Source organism: Diadema setosum, chromosome 3, assembly GCF_964275005.1.
Source record: "Diadema setosum chromosome 3, eeDiaSeto1, whole genome shotgun sequence".
Classification (NCBI taxonomy): Eukaryota; Metazoa; Echinodermata; class Echinoidea; order Diadematoida; family Diadematidae; genus Diadema; species Diadema setosum.
In genome coordinates this window covers 33,808,343-33,827,842 of record NC_092687.1, presented here as the reverse complement: position 1 = coordinate 33,827,842, position 19,500 = coordinate 33,808,343, and the positions used below count along the sequence as shown (strand labels likewise).

The 19,500-nt window shown below is 37.5% G+C and overlaps 2 protein-coding genes across 2 annotated transcripts in view; both read right to left on the bottom strand.

The window, feature by feature from the left end:
- Positions 1–585: 585 nt before the first annotated feature.
- LOC140246800 (uncharacterized) overlaps positions 586–19,500 on the bottom strand; it is a 195,886-nt gene continuing 176,971 nt past the window's right edge. Inside the window, 3 exon segments of the mRNA XM_072326132.1 lie at positions 586–642; positions 1,166–1,345; positions 4,035–4,220. Of these exon segments, the coding sequence (XP_072182233.1) occupies positions 586–642; positions 1,166–1,345; positions 4,035–4,220 (423 nt within the window).
- On the bottom strand, positions 13,987–14,745 carry LOC140226488 (uncharacterized). The gene has a single exon (XM_072306956.1). The coding sequence runs from the start codon at positions 14,743–14,745 to the stop codon at positions 13,987–13,989; it is 759 nt and encodes a 252-aa protein (XP_072163057.1).

The window sequence follows — 19,500 nt, the reverse complement described above, 5'->3', positions numbered from 1 at the left end:
TTCCCACTATGCCAGTTTCAAGAATATAAACAGGTCAAAGTAATGACAGTTTTTAAGTTATAACATTTGCCCCAGTAACCGCCAATACCTTGTAGTATGATCCCTTTCTTGTGTTTTATCTGAGAAGACAATCATATCAATTCTTCGAAGCTACGAGCTACAATAAAAAGATGGATCAGAAAAAAAAGGAATTAAAAACATATGGCGAAAATTGGGGTCGGGACAAGACGAAATTGTAGAAAAAATTAATCGTACGTAGAACACCTTCTTTCTCATTCAATCATTTATCGTTTTGCAAAGAATATACTGATATATGAGAAAATACTGGGAAAATCGCGTATAATGAGGTTGAAGGAGGAAAAGATGCTCCAGTATAGTGTTTCAGGGAGGACTTCATTCACTTTATACTGCTCCAGCCTGGCTATGTCAATATTATGCTGTATGTGTTCATCTGTAAGACTGCAGAATTAGACGATCGAATTAGTGTATCTGAAAACAAATCCTCATTTGCATAATGATGCACAATGAAACACACTATAAGATACTTCCAAATTATGTGCATACCAGTCATATGTCTCGCCTCCTTTACTCGTCACCGAGCCACTGGTTTAACGGCTTGTCGTTGATGGTAATGTCCTCAAGCTGTAGCGTGCACAAAAACACAGAAGCGATCCATAAGACAGCCGCTGTCTAAGTAGGCCTACATATAGAATAACTGGTTCTATTTTTTATCGAATATTTATTGCTGTATAGCAACATTTCACTCTGTTATCTTGGTAGGAAATAGAAGAGCTTCCTGGATCTATACTTCTCTATTTGATTTGATATATACATTTAGAAACAATGCACTGGGGGCAATTTTGTTAAGCTTGCGTGGCAGACTGAGAAGACAATAATATTCAGGGAAATGAAGAGGTAAATCAGAACATTCAGAACATTGATTATGCTTTTATTATTTGACAAATATCATCAGGTACAAAAATGGATAACCCTTTTCCTTCAAGGATAGATATTTGAAATTATTATTTTTTAACTCAAAGACCACCAAGACTTCTGCAAAATATAATTTGATACCGATCCTATAGACCTCATAATGCATACCTGTTCTGCGAAACTTAGCAAGAAATTAATGAAATACTATCTGGGCCTAATAATATTCATTTACCTTACAGATTGCGGGTCGTGAAGTCATTCCTGTGAAGAATGTCTCGGGCAATTCGGGGCAATTGATATCGGCCCGTTCAAGATGAGGCAAACGACAGAGAAACTCGGCTAAGTGCGTTGCTGCTGCTGCTGCTGACGTTGACGTCCAACCACCCTTTAACGTCATCGCAAGTTCGCGGATCTGAAGAAAAAAAAAACGTAAACAAGGCGCGTGGTCAAGAATACACCATTGTATTTGCCCCTCCATCCTCATCGTGTATTTTGCTTATTTTTACATGACGAAAGCCATCGTGAAATCGGAAGATACATTACTTTCCAGTGTAGGGACAACTCACGACTTGCTAAAAAGAATCACATGACATGAAGCCATTGCATCGATTTATACACTTCTTTCATTCGGGACACTGATGGCATGACTGTCTCTAGGGATCCCAATATTCCTTCCTATGACCCTCTGAGCAAGCTTCTTGCGGGTCATAGTATGGCGTTGAGATCCGTCGGGGCAGTAACACCGTCAGTGACATGCATGAAAAGTACGTCGATATCTGTATATCAATAAATGAATCAGTGCTGATTCAAGCTATTGCAGTAGCAAATGTTAATTTTACTCTATTGCTACTCAAAGTCGACTGGTGTTTATGTAAATGCGGCCAGCCCAAACGAACGCGAGGCGTATTCGGAATGCGCTTCATATTTAGTTTGGCATATGACATTTTGGCTGAGAGCAGTTATTGCAAGTAGTGCAGCCTGAAGAGAACCGGCAGCTTTGGAGATTATTCTGGAAGGGATTATTCCACTCATGTGGTATCTCCTTACCTTATAATTGAATGATCGAACGAGTTTCAAAGATGAAATATTTTGTTTCTACATTCTGCCAACCACGAGGTTCCGCGCCACATATATAACGAGACTGACAATATAATTTGATCTAGATTCCCATAGGTAGAGTTATTTTATGCCCTTATCTGCCCAACAATGAGTTTGTCATTATGCATTGCAGATCTAATGCACCAAAAGGAAATACTTTTATAGACCTACATGAGCCTCCAGACCATACTTCTGGTGTGCATACTGAACATCAGGGCAGATTTGATTGCAATGGTGTCATGCCCAACAGACCTGAGAAAACACACATGAACTCAATGGGATTAGATTACTAGACTACTTCTATATTCCCCATGACTAATAAATTTGCAGATATTACAGTCTTATAAACAATTCGCGTATATCGGAATCCAGCACTGGGACTGATGAGTGCCATTGTGCTTTGTTTCGTTTTGTTTGGTTATCTTTTCTTTTTTCTTTTCTTTAATAAGCAGCCATATCCCCAAGAAATAGATACTGAAATCTTTAGCTGTTTAGAAGGCCAAACATTATAAACGGAAGTTAATCTTTAGAAAGACTGCGCCGAGAGAAACCCGACCACACACGCACACACACACACAAAAAAAAGTTTGCATCCGTCCTACTAAAGGTATCACTTTTTTTTATTTAATGAATATGTGATATGATCACACTTTCACTTCCTTTATGTGAATTTCATAGTATCAGAAATGAGCAATAACTAATATGTTGTTATCGAAGAATCAACTACTGCTGACACGCAACCCGTGTTTGTATATTGGTTGTTGCCATTGTTGGACAAAAAAAAAAAAAAAAAATCCCCTCCCCTTAAAAACAAACAAAACTTGAATCAAATTATCGTTGAAGAAGTCATTATCTGAAGTTACGAAAGATAAGCTGTAGGGGATAATTCGCTGCACTACAATTGTTGATACCTACAAGCAAGATAAAGTATACGATTATCTTTTCTCACTCAAGGACATTTTAACCATCAGAAGAAGATAAGACATTTTCTGTATAGGACAGCTAATCTCCACATGAAATACTAAAATTCAATAATATGTTACACTACCAAAACACATGTGACACAAAACCAACAAAAACGTACCAGACATGTTTTTTTTTAGTTGAAGGCATATTCTGAAAGAACAGCCTCTAAGCTTTGAAATGATGTATAACTCAATTGAAATGGACTCCCCTAACCTACATAAATACTGGAAAGAAAACACACACTCTGGAAAAGTAGGAACAGATAAAAGAGGCTTTGAAGTACATGGCATATTCAAGCGCTTAATCTTTCACCAAACCACGCTAGCTGTACGATGAAGGGGACAAAACAGATGTCAACCACATGATAAACAACAATGAAGGGATTATCGGATTACGACGATATCGAGCATGTTCTATCAACATATTCTGTTCATGATTAGTGCCAACTTTCAAAGCAATGGTATTGTCCTGTCAAAATAACATCCGACTTGAAAGTGAAGTGTACAAAGATATTTTCAAGAAATGAAAAGGGGCCTTTAATACATACCCGACCATTCTACTCTCAGCCAAAAAGGGGCTGTATAAAAACTGCGGAGAACACATTTTCCTATTCGTGTTATGATCCCAAACTAAAGAATAATGTAGAAAAAAATAGCTCTTTCAGAAAATATTATGAAAAACTCAGGATTGACTTAATTGACATATTTCACCTTTTCCCAGTCCTCACGTAAAATCAAAGGGTGCGACTTTTTATTTGTTTTGTAATGCACGGTCACATAATTGTTATCGAAAATGTGAGCTGTGTTATTAATTTGTTTTCTAGACATGTTTAAAACATTGTCCTGTGATCAGTTGGGATACACACTTAATCGCGAGTGGTGCTGTTTCTTGTCTATACGGCATTTTCCAAAAGACTATAAATAAAAAGAATAGCCATATCGTTAAAAATGATATCAACGATATGCCTCATAACAATTATTGTAATGCTTCATTATATTGTTATTGAACACAACAGTGCACAGTTGAAGGTGACGTACCTGGCAGGATTGCGCCAGCGTTGCGGCTGTAGAGAAGAACTCATCGCTTAGCAGGAGGTAGCATTCCATACTGAAGGTTGAAAGATGGGGCAGAGTGCACACCCACTGGGCCAAACATTTCTGCGAAGAGGGTGCAGGTCGATCAGTAGCACGCCAGTAATGAATGATCAACGTCAAATGTCGTATCTGTAGAAACACCAACCCACCAGCCAAAGTATCGGTAAAAGTACAAAATAAACAGTTTGTTCGCTTAATTCAGTAAGTCCGTTATGTTCAATTTCCCTTTTGCGAAGAATGCGAATGATGCTACTGCTGAAATCAGTTACTAATATCGAACTTTCATAATGGAAGGTTTCATTTTCAGGATTCTACCCAAAGGGGAAAAAGTAAAATTTGGTACTTTTTCACTGTGTTTCGCTGCGAAAAACCCGATAATTTCACTGCGCGCAGTATAAGGAGAGTGCGATGTAATTTTTCGAATCGAATTACTTCTCCAGTTTTTAGCAAATTCTTCATAGAAATGTTAACACCCACTTACACACAAACACACACACACACACACACACACACTAACGCACACACATACACACACACACAAAATGATGCAGAAGCCTGAAGCGCAGGACTAACCTTGTAGCACGAACATTATATTGTCACACGAACCTTGGAATGCTATTCTTCATTCACTTTTATCTTTTTTCTCTCTCTCGTACTCCTTTAAAGTATTGTAGTACGAGACAGCCATGTCGTATATATACATAGCACGAGACAGGTATCTACAAATGCTATTATTCAGCGGTTTAAGAAACCCCTGTATGTATAATAAATTAAAAGTACTCTCATGGTTTCTGCTGTCGATATGCTGACCATCTAATACATGGGAGATATATTTTGGCAAAGCACGTGCAGATGTCCAAAGAGATAATTACAACTTTAATACAAAGAGTAAAAAAAAAATCATGCATCAGAAATAGATAGTGTCAGTGGCAGTACTCGAAACTAATAGTCAGGTGCATCTTTTTATCTTTTTATTGATTTTTTTCTTTATTTTCTATGTACATTGTTTATGTTTATACACCTCATTACAGTCTTGACCAAGCATTGTTTTTTGTAATGACCATAGAAATAGATTATAGATTTTGTTTTGTTCAAACAAAAGCAATCTTGTACCTTCATTTACTGGTAAGGACTTGCTAGTATAATCGAATCCAGAGGCAATGCATGGGTCAAGATAGTTTGAGTGATAAAGAGAGATGAAGACCCGAACCATTATACTTATTTTCTGAAAATAAGTAAAATGAATTCAGGTCAACCAATCTAATTGTAGGTCAGTGAATGTTAAAGACCACTTCTTTGGTTTGAGATTTCTGAAGAGTATAAACATAACGAAAATGCAGAAGGAATCTAAGTTTTGGCACATATTTTTGAAGATCCGTAAAATTTAGACCAGCTGAACCTAACCATACACACAGGAAGAAAAGCGACGTGTATGCAGTAGCCTAATACCCCACGCCTGGCGCGTGAACTGTAAAACGAGGGCATGTGGACCAGACATATAATATATAATTGTCGCAAATGCATAAACGGATAACAACCTGCGTATCATGTATTATGTATTTTGTATAATAAATGTAGATAAAAGTGTGCGCTTTATAGATCAAGGAATTAAACCCTGCTCTTTTTATGCGTTTTCACAAAGCGAAAATATTCGTATGTTCTGAACGCAAATTGTGATACATCTTTCCAGAGAAAATAAGCGGAAATTAAAAAAAAAATACATAAAAATAATCACACATGATAATGAGTTGTCTTCAGCACATTGTCTTTGACCTTTGACCCCTGACCTTTGACCCCATGCACCCTAAATTATCTAGATAATCACTGCCAGTCAGTACATGTGTATACATGTATATACTATGTTCCATGAAGAGATCTTGACAACCTCATGACCCAAACTTTCACCAGAGAATCTTAAGTGGGTAATACATGATATACACTAAGTTTCAAGAAAACATCTTCAGACATTGCAAATATGTGATGGAAATAGGGAAATTCTATGTATTTGACCTTGATCTTTTGACCTTTGACCTTGAGCATGTGCACGCAAAAACTGATAGGCATAACTTCACCCCCTAATACACATACATGCCAAGTTTCGTTAGGATACCTCAAAAGATTTTGATAGTTACCTTGTCCACAAAATGTATTACGGACGGAAGGACGGACGGGAAGGACGGACGGACGGACGGACAACCCGAAAATATAATGCCTCCGGCACCACTTCGTGGCGGAGGCATAAAAGAAAATGGCGTAAACTTCAAATAAATACATGAAATATTACAAACAATGACTATCTAAATTATTTTACCAAAAATACATTGCTCATGCAGAAGCCGGAAGGCATAGGCTCAATCGTAAGATGTATGAGTTTTTATTATCACATTGCCATTGCAAATCTATCTTTACTCTCCTTCACACTCACTTACTCTTCGGGAGTATGTACGAGAATATAATTCCTAATTGTGTACTTTGCATGAAGCTGGTATTGTTCAAACTACAGGCCAGCTTAGTGGCTAAAGGAGTCCCTGGTGTTAGGCTTTAGGTTAAGAATGCTCCGATGGATCTTGCCATCTATACATGGTGAGTCTTTGGTGACCAGTTGATACATAAACCTTTTGACAAAGCACGTGGGGGAACAGGAAATGAGAAGTTGCAAAGAGTTAGTGGTTAAAAAACACAACAATGTATCACAAGACTAATATCACAACAAGAAATTAACAAACATTTCCACACAGGTACATTTCTATTGCGTCAAAAATGTTACATATCTCATTGCAAGGACTTATAAATGTGCACACGCTTTATTTTTGGAATAATCATTCATTGAAATGGTGTAGACCTACACTTCTTCAAGCATTGCCAAATTTACACCTTCGTATCGAATGAATTGTGATGAAAGTGGAAGTGTAAAAAAAAAAATCAATAAATGTCTGAAAAATTCGATCAAACAGGGGCATAATTTGTGAAGACCCTTAGAATTTTTAGCAGGACAGGGGTCAGGTAACTGAAGAATACATGCAGAGTACAGCATGGTGTATGCACTCACTGCAGGCATGTACAGATCAGATCTGTAGATTGGACAAAATGCGTAGTTATTAACAAAATGTCATGTAGGTTAGTGAATACCATTTTCATAAATTTGGATGTGGGAAGTGTATAAAGTAAGACAAAACATGTTAGGAAAACAAATCCGTTACCACATGGTCCAAAACGCATATTAAATACACCGTGAATCAAACCACAGTCTCACACACTGTGGTAACAGGGTTATAACCACATATTCCATTACACTGTGACAGTGACCACATAGTCCACCCCACTACATTGTGGTAGTCACCACATAGTTCACCACAGTACATTGTGGTAGTCACCACATAGTCATCAGCTGTATCAATATTAGATTATTTTGTAATGAATGAAGGCACGGTTACTGACTAGATAACACTGTTATTGAATATGAAATTACTTTTTTCATAACAAAATGTACGATATTGGGTTTTACATAACATTATTAGACAATAGTTCAAAGGAAATCCCATCATAATACTTGGAATTCAGAAGTTTTTATGATTTTTCTAAAAATTAGGTTGCTTTCTATGAAAATTTATGAGCTATGCACAAAAAAAAAAAAACAACTGTACTTCAGGAATACCACAGAAATACAGCTTGAAGTATCACATACTGCATCTCAGCACTTACACTTTGATAGGTAATAATGTAGGAGTATAGGACCTGCTTAAATCAATTGTCATAATTCACAGCATAACTCACCTAAGTAGTATATGAGGTACCTTTTCAAGAGGTCCAGGAGCAGGAGCAGGAAGAGTAAACAATAGAATATGAAATATGAATAGTTGTATTGTTCTTAAACAAAGAGAATATGATATTAACGATCACAAAATTAATCAGATTTGTATAATTAGGGTATTACTCGATAATATTCTATTGTTTACTGCTGAGTCTATTGTCTTAGATCACGCTCATAAATAATATTCTTTTGTTTTAACGGTGTGCTATTTGTTCGCAAGATGATGGTTAATAGTTCTAGCAATATGCTATTGTTTTAACGATGAGTTTATTGTATTAGATCATGCTCATGAATATTCTTTTGTTTTAACGATACACTACTGTCGACAACGTGCTACGATGGTTGATTGTTTTAGCATTATCCTATTGTTTTAACGGAGATGATGGTCGATGGTTTCAGCAATATCCTATTGTTTTATTGATATGTCTGTGTGTTGTTGTTTTTTTTTTATTACGCTCATAAAGATTCTTCTGTTTTAACAGTTTTGTTATAATAGGTAACATGATAGTCCATTGCTTAAGTTATATATTATTGTTTAAATATGCAATCTATTATCTCAGCGTGATCTTACTCTTCCTTATAGATATTCTACTTTAATGAGACACCCTTGTTTTTAGCAAACCCCGGCTGTGCTGTGACGTGTTGACGATGCCTATTGTTCATAACCATGACAGTATCGGACACGCTTGGATAAGATGGTGAATTCGGTGGAAGTATATTGCACCATCGTGTGAAAGAGAACAAGGTAAACTGTATCTTCTCAACAGGTGTGAGACGAGGTCTATTGTTATGTCTTAGCCGTAACAGCGTCGGACACGCTTGGATAAGATGGTGAATTCGATGGAAGTATTGCACCATCGTGTGAAAGAGAACAAGATAAAATTGTATATTCTCAACGGGTGTGAGGTATTGATCTGTATAACTCGATACAGATGTGAATGATGTGAAAAGCTGATAGGTCAAGTTTCGGATGCTTTAGTCTATCCGTATGAGACGAATATAATGCTTTAGTAGCTGTTGCGTTACCATGCAGTTCAAGTCATTTACCCCTCCCAATTCTAGAGTCTATGGAAAGATCCTGTAGCCATGTTATATTATTTTGTCTGCATCTAATAAAGTACAAGGAAACGAGTATATTACACTATCAGTAGCCTATGGCAGTACTATAACAATACTATACAGTTGATATAAAGTAATGGCATCGCCTTCTTACGATAACCGCAATGAATTGTTTTCTCTCTTTGCTAATTTGCGTCAATTTTCATGAAGAGGATAAAAGTAGTTTAGTTTAAATAATACTAACAATTGGTAATGAGGCTGTCAATTTTTTGGTCCTTCTATACGAATATATTGTCATGCAGGAAGTAATATTAAAATATTTCTTTACTTTTCAAATTATACTTACTTAGATCTATTATACTATGAGTGTAAGTATCATTTGTGTGCACGTTGTAATTGATAAATAACATCTATAAATATAATATATCGAATAAATCATACGAGGTTTGTTTAATTATACAAGGGCCTAGGCTGGTTATGTTTCCTTTATTTTCTAATGATCATCATAGTGATTAAAAGAAAAACAAATCCGTCCATTTAGAAAAGAAAATCGAAATGATAAACCCATTGCTTTTTAATGTGAGAAAAGTTGCTTTTTTTATGCGGAGGTGATTTCCACTAATCTGTATTGGTACGATTAAAAGCTGAAAAGTGCAATCATTAACGGTTGCTACTACACACATATGTTTGATATTCTCCATCCAAACATTTCATTTTTTCTTTTTTTTTTTTGCCGGCAATGTTATACGATACCGTCATTTACGGTTCGTGGTTCACAATGTTGTTTTCCCCCTTATGTTTACGTTGCTACGTTGCCATTAGCTAAAGATTTGGGGGTTAAACATTCTAGTAAAACTTGTTTCTATATCTTACCCATCCCCCCCCCCTCATTCAGCGCATGAGTTTATCCTCACTGTCGATGTATGTGCAAAAAAAAAAAAAATGAAACGAACCCTGCTACTAACTTAAGTGCATCCTAAACACTAGAGCGGGTGTCATGCCGCTATACTGGCACTGACCAGTGGAGATCGCGCGTGGCTACGAACAATACCCTTTCCCTGACATCATATGCTTGGACAAAAAGACCGGTCTGCGTATCCCAACGAGTTCAAGAAATCGATAATAGAAATTCCTCTCTCTTGATATCCCCGACAGTGAACATGCCTCTTCTTCATTCTTTCTTGATAATTCATTTAAATCATTATCTTCTCATAAAAAACTTGGTCGTTACAGTTTTGTTCTCGTTTTTTCGTATTTCTTTCTTCGTAGATTTGCATAAAATATGTGGGGTTTTTTTTTCAACCATCACACGTTTATATATCTTTTTTTTTTCATCGTAATTTCATAACGGTGAAAGCATAAAATATGATACCGATACATGTTTTGAAGGTCAATCATTGAATTGAAATAATCTTTCTTATCAATCAGAAATAACAGAACTGAACCTCTCTTGGACAAACGGAAAAAAAAAATCACACACACAATGTGTCATGTATTGTTATGCACATAATCTGGTCAGATACATACACATACACACGTTAAATATATTTATCCTCTTCATTCGTTCGCACAAAGATGTGAAATGTTGTTCCACTTCTTCATTCGCATCCTACAATGACACTCACACGATTATATTATGACACCCCCATGATTTATACTCTTGATACTCAAATATGACTGCAAAAAAAGAAATTTGGATGCGTTACATGCATAGATTTAAGACTGCAAATGGTGAAATGATGAAACGATGAAATGATGAAACGATGAAATGATGAAACGATGAAACGGTGAAATGATGAAATGATGAAATGATGAAACGATAAAATGATGAAATGATGAAAAGAGGAATATAATTGTCCTCATTCTTTCTCACTTTCGATGCCAAGTACTCACACCGTAATGATATTAGGTCAAGCAAAGTCAAATAAGATTTCCATGATATATTGCAAACGCGCACAGCTCCACCACACCATAACCTCCACATAGACCCCATTTTCCTGACGTCATATGCTTGGACAAAAGGACCGGTCTGCGTATCCCAACGAGTTCAAGAAATCGATAATAGAAATTCCCCTCTCTTGATATCCCCGACAGTGAACATGCCTCTTCTTCATTCTTTCTTAATAATTCGTTTAAATCATTATTTTTTCATAAAAAAACTTGGTCGTTACAGTTTTGTTCTCGTTTTTTTTTTCGTATTTCTTTCTTCGTAGATTTGCATAAATGTGTATTTTTTTTTTCTGAGCCATCACACGTTCTAATATCATTTTTTTTTCACCGTAATTTCATAACGGTGAAAGCATAAAATATAATACCGATACATGTTTTGAAGGTCAATCATTGAATTGAAATAATCTTTTCTTATCAATCAAAAATAACAGAAGTGAACCTCTCTTGGATAAACGGAAAAAAAATCACACACAATGTGTCATGTATTGTTATGCACATAATCTGGTCAGATACATACACATACACACGTTAAATATATTTATCCTCTTCACTCGTTCGCACAAAGACGTGACATGTTGTTCCACTTCTTCATTCGCATCGTACAATGACACTCACACGAGTATATTATATTAATACTCAAATATGACATTGAAAAAATTGCATGCGTTACATGCACAGATTTAAAACAGCAAAGTGGCGAAAATACGAAATGGCGAAATGGTGAAATGGCAAAATGGTGAAATGGTGAAATGGTGAAATGGTGAAATGACGAATCGACGAAACGTCGAAGTGGCGAATTTTATGTACAACATGCCCGTCTTCATAGAATTGACTTTGAATAATGTATCGCATGAACCAGGATGGCCTGGACTATTACTTCGCTTCATGATATAATGTACAACTACGTCAGGAGAGAAAATGAATGACACATCATTCGGTGAACACCACGGATAAATTCAAACGTCACGCAAACCTATGTTTACAATACATAGCAAATTATATAAATATTCAGACGATGAAACGTTGTAGTGGAGAAACATTAAGATAGTAGTATCAGTCGTTATATCGTGAGGATAAGTTCAATAGAACGGCTAGCATTTAATATTTCGAATGTATTCATACAGAATATTATGTATCATGTACAGTCCCTCACATCTGAACATAGACCGTACAATCAGTGATCAGCCGATGAAATGACCGGCTGGGGATATGTAACGATATTAGCGTTAATGCAATAAAAACAAATTAACATTTGTAGAATATAATATTATGCGTGTGTACATACTTAAATAGCACCCCATTCATACTATTTTCTCATTCGCATCGTTTCAACAGACAACCGTACCAATGAAGTAAACACGCAATCTCAACCACATTCACCAACTCGAGATATCGGAATTGAAACACATTGAACTTTTTCCTTCTTTTTGTTCATTTATTCAACTATACTTACAATCATGCGCAATATCCATATATTCGTTGATATCCTCCATGTCCTCACTATAAAGCTTTTGTCATACTCCATTACACGGTAAAATAGATATCCTATATATTTCAAAAATAATACACTGCATATCATTATGTCGTTTACCGTATTACTTTTAAACCGTTCTCGTGATATATTTAACGTGGATATAAAGACACCGAGGAAGTCCATGTTAATTTGATTATATTTATTTCACTTATACGTTAAGTAACATTGTACTTTACTGGGTCAGTGCGTGAAACGGTGAAACGTTGAAATGGCGAAACAGTAAAACGGCGAAACGTTGAAAGCGACAAAGGCACTGGTGAAAGTGGTGAATATGGTCAAACGGTGAAAAGACGAAAGTAATAAAGGCAGCGAATGTGGCAAAACTTGTCAATGTGGTAAAGAATGTAAAAAGTGTCGAGCGTGACGAAAGTAATGAATGTGGCAAAAATTGTGACATTTGTAAAGGTGGGGAAGATGGCGAAAGTGGTGAATTGTAGACTGGTAAATGCATGGTATCTTTAAATTCATGGACTCGGGTAGACAGGATGTATGGTTAAGTAGCTGCTTCATGTGACGTACGCTTTAGTTTATTTCATCAAACGCACGTCGAGCCTCGAAATATCTCTTACATCGGATGAATTAACATTGAATGAACAGTTAATTGTGTCTGTATAGTTGATTATTTTTTTTTGTATTATTTACAGAAACGAGTACGAAATCCCTGGGACTGGTGAGGGGGTTCGGATAAGTTTGACAGGACTGAGTCACAGTTACAGCCTTTCATGTTCACGAATTGTCCTTAAGAAAAATACATCGATCTGTTGTTGTTTTTTTTTTTTTATAGTGGTGGTTGTACATAATTAATTACACTTCAATGAGTAAATGTGTTTGATTTTCAGCAATCGATGAAACATGTGATTTGGAAAAAAAAATATATACTCCATCTCCTATTGCGCAATCAGTAACGTAATACTCATCACAGGTTAATATTTACAGTCATTTTAATTAAGTCATTGAAAACAGCATCGCTATTCCAACAGTGATGTATTAGTTTGAAATTGAAAATTTCTCTAATCTGCAATGACATGGGAATATGTCAAACAGAAAAGATATATATATATATATATATATATATATATATATATATATATGTATTAGCGCGTTATCCGAAACAAGAGCAGTGTTACAATCGGATCTCTCTTATTATAAAAGAACTTATTGTCACAGTTGACATCTAAGTTACAAATATTTTTCATAGATACAACATGATGAAATAAACTGTCGAATATCCATACAAAGTTCAAAAACTGAAAACAGGCGCCAATCTACCAAGTACAATTTAATAATACTCACATGTCTTATGGAAAATAAATCAAAGTACATATTCCAATGGCAAGTTAGGGAAATGACAATAGGAAACTTTATGTTTTAAATTTCACATCTGTGGCAAAGCGACATTCAACCAAATTCAAAGAAGTATAATGCCATCTCATATACACTTTACACATGGAGCGCCATGCCTTGAACTCACATGATTCAAAAGAAATAGAAACTGAATAAACTGGTCAAGAGAAATAACATATGTTAATGTTTTTTGTTTTTTATATGTCTAGATACGTGGTATTAATTCCATCTTCTGCCACTTTGCGTTTGGGGTAGAAGAACGTGAATACACTTCGTTCTTGTTTGTACGTAAGTATGTGGTTGTCTTTTACTGGGAATCCACGATTGATTGCCGAGTCTGTTGTTCGATCTTGCAATACTCGCTTGTATTTCTCAAAGGTAATGTTGTTATTTCTTTTGTTTGCTCCCTTACAACTAAATTTGTCTTTGGAACCAAAGCCATACCATGTCTTACTGCACAATGCTACAATACCTTGGCCTTCCCATTCAAGTTTGAAAAGACCCGGTGTTCGTTTATCATAACGTTTGTGCTCCTCCGTGTCAGTGCGAGGAAGCCAGTGATGTTTCTCGACTTCAAACTGTTGTCGAAGCTCAGGTCTGACCAGATTTTCAATACTCGAACCAGTTAAGGCAAAGTATGCCGAATCTGTGTCCATTTGAACATATTCAAAGTCGGATCTATCCATGAAAACATCGAGAAAGTCAAAGTAGAATTGTAGCATTCTCAACTTTGCATACTGGTAGACGAAAAAGCCAATCTGTATCGGTAAGTCGTGCGCAATTTTGCTTTTGGACAATTCAACTTCATAGCAGTCGTCAGTGATGGCGTTCAGGTCGCGAAACAAAATCTCATTGACGAGGCGACTAGCTTTGGAAGAATCGGTAATTTTATTATTCCGAAATCTAGTTTTGTTAGTAATGGTTTTCCCGTAGGATGAATTTCCCATCAACTTCATGGTGTCCGCTATAACAGACTTTGAAAGGTCGCTATCCCCAGCCCTACGCGCATCAGACACTGCATCGGCAAAATCAGCGAAGCATGGCATTGGTGTGTATTCTACTACTTGGTACACACGAGTGATTACTAAGCCGTGTTCCAGGTACCATTTTGCGAGTGGTGTAGCGAGAAAGATTTTCTCGCCAAACATGCTGCCTATCAAACTCCTTCTGGGGGTACTCATGATATTATGGTCTTTCCCGTAGGTTTTCATGTATGATCCGATGTCATCCCGAGAAATATTGATGTTCTTGAATATGGGTGTCATTTCCGCAAAGTATGGTTTCAGACGATCGGGAACATGAATATCACATTCAATGCATCCAAACAGCTTGCCCTCTAGTAAGTCCTGAATGATTTCGTCTAGGGATAATTTCGATTTGTAATCGAGTGGTTTCTTTCTCTCGCAAAGAAAGTGCCTAAGTTTGGGATCAACCTTTGACATGTCATCGAACTGACATTCCCACATTTCAATAAATTCGTACCCCAATTCTTCAAGATACTTTCTCTTCTCCACAGTTTTGACGTATTTTTGCCGCATCTCGTCTTCGGCATGACGAGGATTCTTTTCACAAGCGTGACCGTGGAAATAGCAGCCTTGAAATTCGAAGGCTTGCTTAGTCTCTGAGCACCAACCATCGACCGGTAGCATACGCGGACCTAAGCGTGTTTCTGAACCGTTGCCTTCGTGTCTTATCTTTATTCCACGTTTCTGCGCCTCCCAATCTAGCCAGTCTTGAGCCTTAATCGAAAAAGGCTTTCTCTCTTTCTTGAAGGAGGTTTCCTCCTTCCTACGCGTTGGATAACCAGTGGGCATGTCTTGGCTCAGAGCCCAGAGATATAAAGCATTCGCGTCGTAACCCTGTATCTTTTCACAAAGTTTACCACCCCGTATATGCGTTTGACCCGCTTCGTGATATCGCGTGAATACGATAGAGGGACCACCAACAAGATTTTGACGGAAAGTCTGGTACAGATCTTGGTCTTGATTGCCAAATAGGGCAAAGTTGGCAGATGGACTAATGTCAAAGAGATATTTCAACGTTAGCCCAGGAACAGAAATACCATCCTTGTAAAGATCGATTTTTCTTTTGCGGTATGTTTCAGCCATTTTTTCGACGGCTTCCACAAAGGGTTTGACATCTAAGTTATTATACCATACTAGGTAGTCTCTCGTCGTAGACATTCTTTCCCGTTGCCAGACATCTTGACAATGGACGTAATCTTCTTCGGTAAGAGTGGTACCTTTGAGGGTGCTGCTGAAAGCTTCTCTGGGTGGAAGGGACGGATAGTCAAGTTTATCAAAATGCATCCATTCATATGGAAATGTACCCTTGTACATGGAGCAGTCATAGGCACGGAGAAACTGATCGTACGAGAAACCGGGTGCTAGAAAGTTGGTTATGTCTAAAAAGCGCATATGTTCGGTGTCAATGGACATGTAATTGTTATTTCTTTTGACCAGATGTTTGATTGGTTCATTTTCAACTAGATATGGTAGTAAATATCGCTTTACCAAGTTAATGTCATAGCTTCCGCTGTTAAATCCAAAAACAGGTATCTGTTTTAAATGACTTGTTAGAGTAGATAGCACATTTTCTAGGTAAGACTTTTGTTTTTTGCTTTCGTCATGACCCCCTAATGTCTGAATCTTTTCCCTTAACTCGTTTATAACTCCATCAAATTGTTGGGTTAAGATTCTGTAGCTCTCTTGACTTATCTCAATGAGATATCGCACCATATCCCCCACTATTTCTTTTGGTTCCCCTCCACTAACAAAACAACAAGGGTCTTGATAATTCGGCAAATTGCTGCAGACGCTGACACTAAGTGGTATGTGTTCGCGAGTCCACGTCAATTTATCACCGCCTGACTTCTCAGCTGTCATCTCTGAATAAGATTCAAAGTCAAAGACGGCAAAATGTGGGAAATAATCCCACTCGTTCGGAATCGCTATGCCTTCCTCTCGAATCTTGTCGAATACCGACGGTGGATTCACGAAGACTCCTCTGGGATACACATTGGTGGTACCGTTGCACACGCAGGAAGCTTCGTGACGATGTAGCTGCTTCGCAGTCTTCCACAACTTCAAACACTTGCGACACTGAAACGAGTGAGTATATCTGTCGATATTGGTAATATAGCTGAAATGACCTTCGTGAAGATTGACGTACAGAGTAGTCTCGTGTTTCTTCAAACTCCGTCGGACGAGCCTCGCTACTATTTCTCCGCCTTTTCTCTCCTCATCGGGTTCCCCCGCTTGAATTTCATCGTTTTTTCTATCTCGTTCTACGAGTTCATATACCATGACGTTGATTTTAAACAGATCCTCGATGGGATGAAGCTCACTCAGTTTAATTCCTTTAAAGCTGCTGCAAGACTGTTTTGTGTACATCTTGAACAAATCTAGGGTGGCATTTTCCAGAGCCTTCTGATGATGGCCTAGGTGAAGGGCTATGCAGCGAAATAAGCACAAGTTATCCGTGTAAGTTTGTTTAGTATTAGGGTTTTTCATCAGCGACACGACGTTCTTGTTTTCCAGAATATAAGGTGGTAGAAAAGAACAAGTCCCAATGGGGTGATCGCAAAGCTTGTAGACGAAAAACGTCACGTTGCTTACAGCATCCACGATCCATTTTGAATCGGGACGCTGCATCTTTGCGTATTCAAGCGGATCCATTTCTTCCAGTGATTTGATAAAAGCGTCAAATGTGGCACGATCCTTTATCAAAAACGGTGTTTCAAATAGTCGCGTGTTCCCCGATGAGTAATAAAATCTCCGCTCGTTTGTTTCACTGTTCAGGAGAATAAATCCGAAGGCCACATTGATTTTAAACGCGGTACTTTGCTTTGAAAATACTTCTTCGGCACAGCTTTTGAGGTTTGTTATATCCAGCTTGGGCAAGAAGCAATTGTACTTGGCGAGTATCTTGCCTTCTTTCATCGACGATTTGATATGCATCCAATTAGCATGGTAAACATCGACTAGGTTTGGTTCCAGTTCCTTGATGATCTCATCAGGCAGTTCAAGTCTAGATGTACCCACTTTCTGTGCGGGCTTATCAGTTTTATCGTCTGTCCGCTTTCGCTTTCTAGTTTGTCGTGACGGATTTTGGTCTCCTTCTCCGTCATTACCATCTCCATTTTCTACTCCCTGAACTGGTGGTTTATCGTGGATTTTCCGGTGGGCCCGCATATTATCCAGACGGGAAAAAAATTTCCCGCAGACATCGCATACTGCAATCACTCGTTCCTCCTTCCAATGCTTTGTACGTTGATGTCTTTTCAAGTTGTACATGCGATTAAAATCAATTCCACATATAGTGCAGCTGTATACCTTTTCCATGATACCATAGGTAAGTGAAAACTTGTAAGGAAGAACTCTAAAAAGATGTTGCTCCTTAGACGGTCAGACTGCAGATGAATGACATTTGGTTGTTGCTCCTATTTTCATAGAGCGAAAGAATTGATCAAACTTTACAAAGGATGAGTCATCTGGGCAAGGTAGAACCTTTCAGATATTGCGACATCATTGCGACATCAGGAAGAAATGTAAACAAGGGGTACCACGGATGAATGACTCTCACTCCAGTGTAAGAACTTTGAGTTTTAATTCGTTAAGTTTTCGTAGAACCTTTCAGATATTGCGACATTATTGCGACATCAGGAAGAAATGTAAACGAGGGGTACCACGGATGATTGACTCTCACTCCAGTGTAAGAATTTTGAAAGTACAGTGTTGATTCGTTTAATTGATTATGGTCAAAGCATCTTATATTACTCCCAAGTCGTTAGACCATAGGAAAAAAAAAAAACAAATCGTGGAAGATGATTTTTGTAATTATATCCCAGCGAAAGCATATTCAGGCATCATAGTTTATTGTATTACAAACCATTCAGCAATGCCACGTACAATTCTGTACCACACGATCGAAGTGTAACCCAAATGGTATAGCCAAAATTCATTATAGAAGCCGGTTATGAACTTGAAAAACAACTTGAATCCAATTTGATTAGCGAGCGAACGAGGCCCAGCCTGGTGGAATATCCACGATCCGTTATTGAAGTCTACTAAGAAGTTAAATCCGATTTAGCACACGATCGAAGGTCAGCCAAATGGTGTAGCCACGATTCTTTATAGAAGCTCGTTCTGAACTTGAAAAACAGCTTTAATCCGCTTAGATCAGCGAGAGAACGAATACAAAAGTAGCGAGAACGCAAGTGTGTAAACTATTAGACTTCACATGTTCAAATCAATTGGTACGGTTGTTACTCCTGTTTTCATAGAGCGAAAGAATTGATCAAAATTTACAAAGGATGAGTCATCTGGGCAAGGTAGAACCTTTCAGATATTACGACATCATTGCGACATAAGGAAGAATGTCAACAGGGGCTACCACGGATGATTGACTCTCACTCCAGTGTAAGAACTTTGAAAGCACAGTGTTGATTCGTTTAGTTTATGTAGAACATTATTGCGACATCAGGTGGTAGATTGGCGCCTGTTTTCAGTTTTTGAACTTTGTATGGTTATTCGACAGTCATGAAATTAAAGATACCGTATACCAGTCTACAATTCACCACTTTCGCCATCTTCTCCACCTTTACAAATATCACAATTTTTTGCCACATTCATCACTTTCGTCACGCTCGACAATTTATTACATTCTTTGCCACATTGACAAGTTTTGCCACATTCGCTACCTTTATCACT

Coding starts and splice junctions, on each gene's coding strand:
- LOC140226488 (XM_072306956.1), bottom strand. CDS start 14,745: ATGAAGTTGATGGGAAATTCATCCTACGGGAAAACCATTACTAACAAA.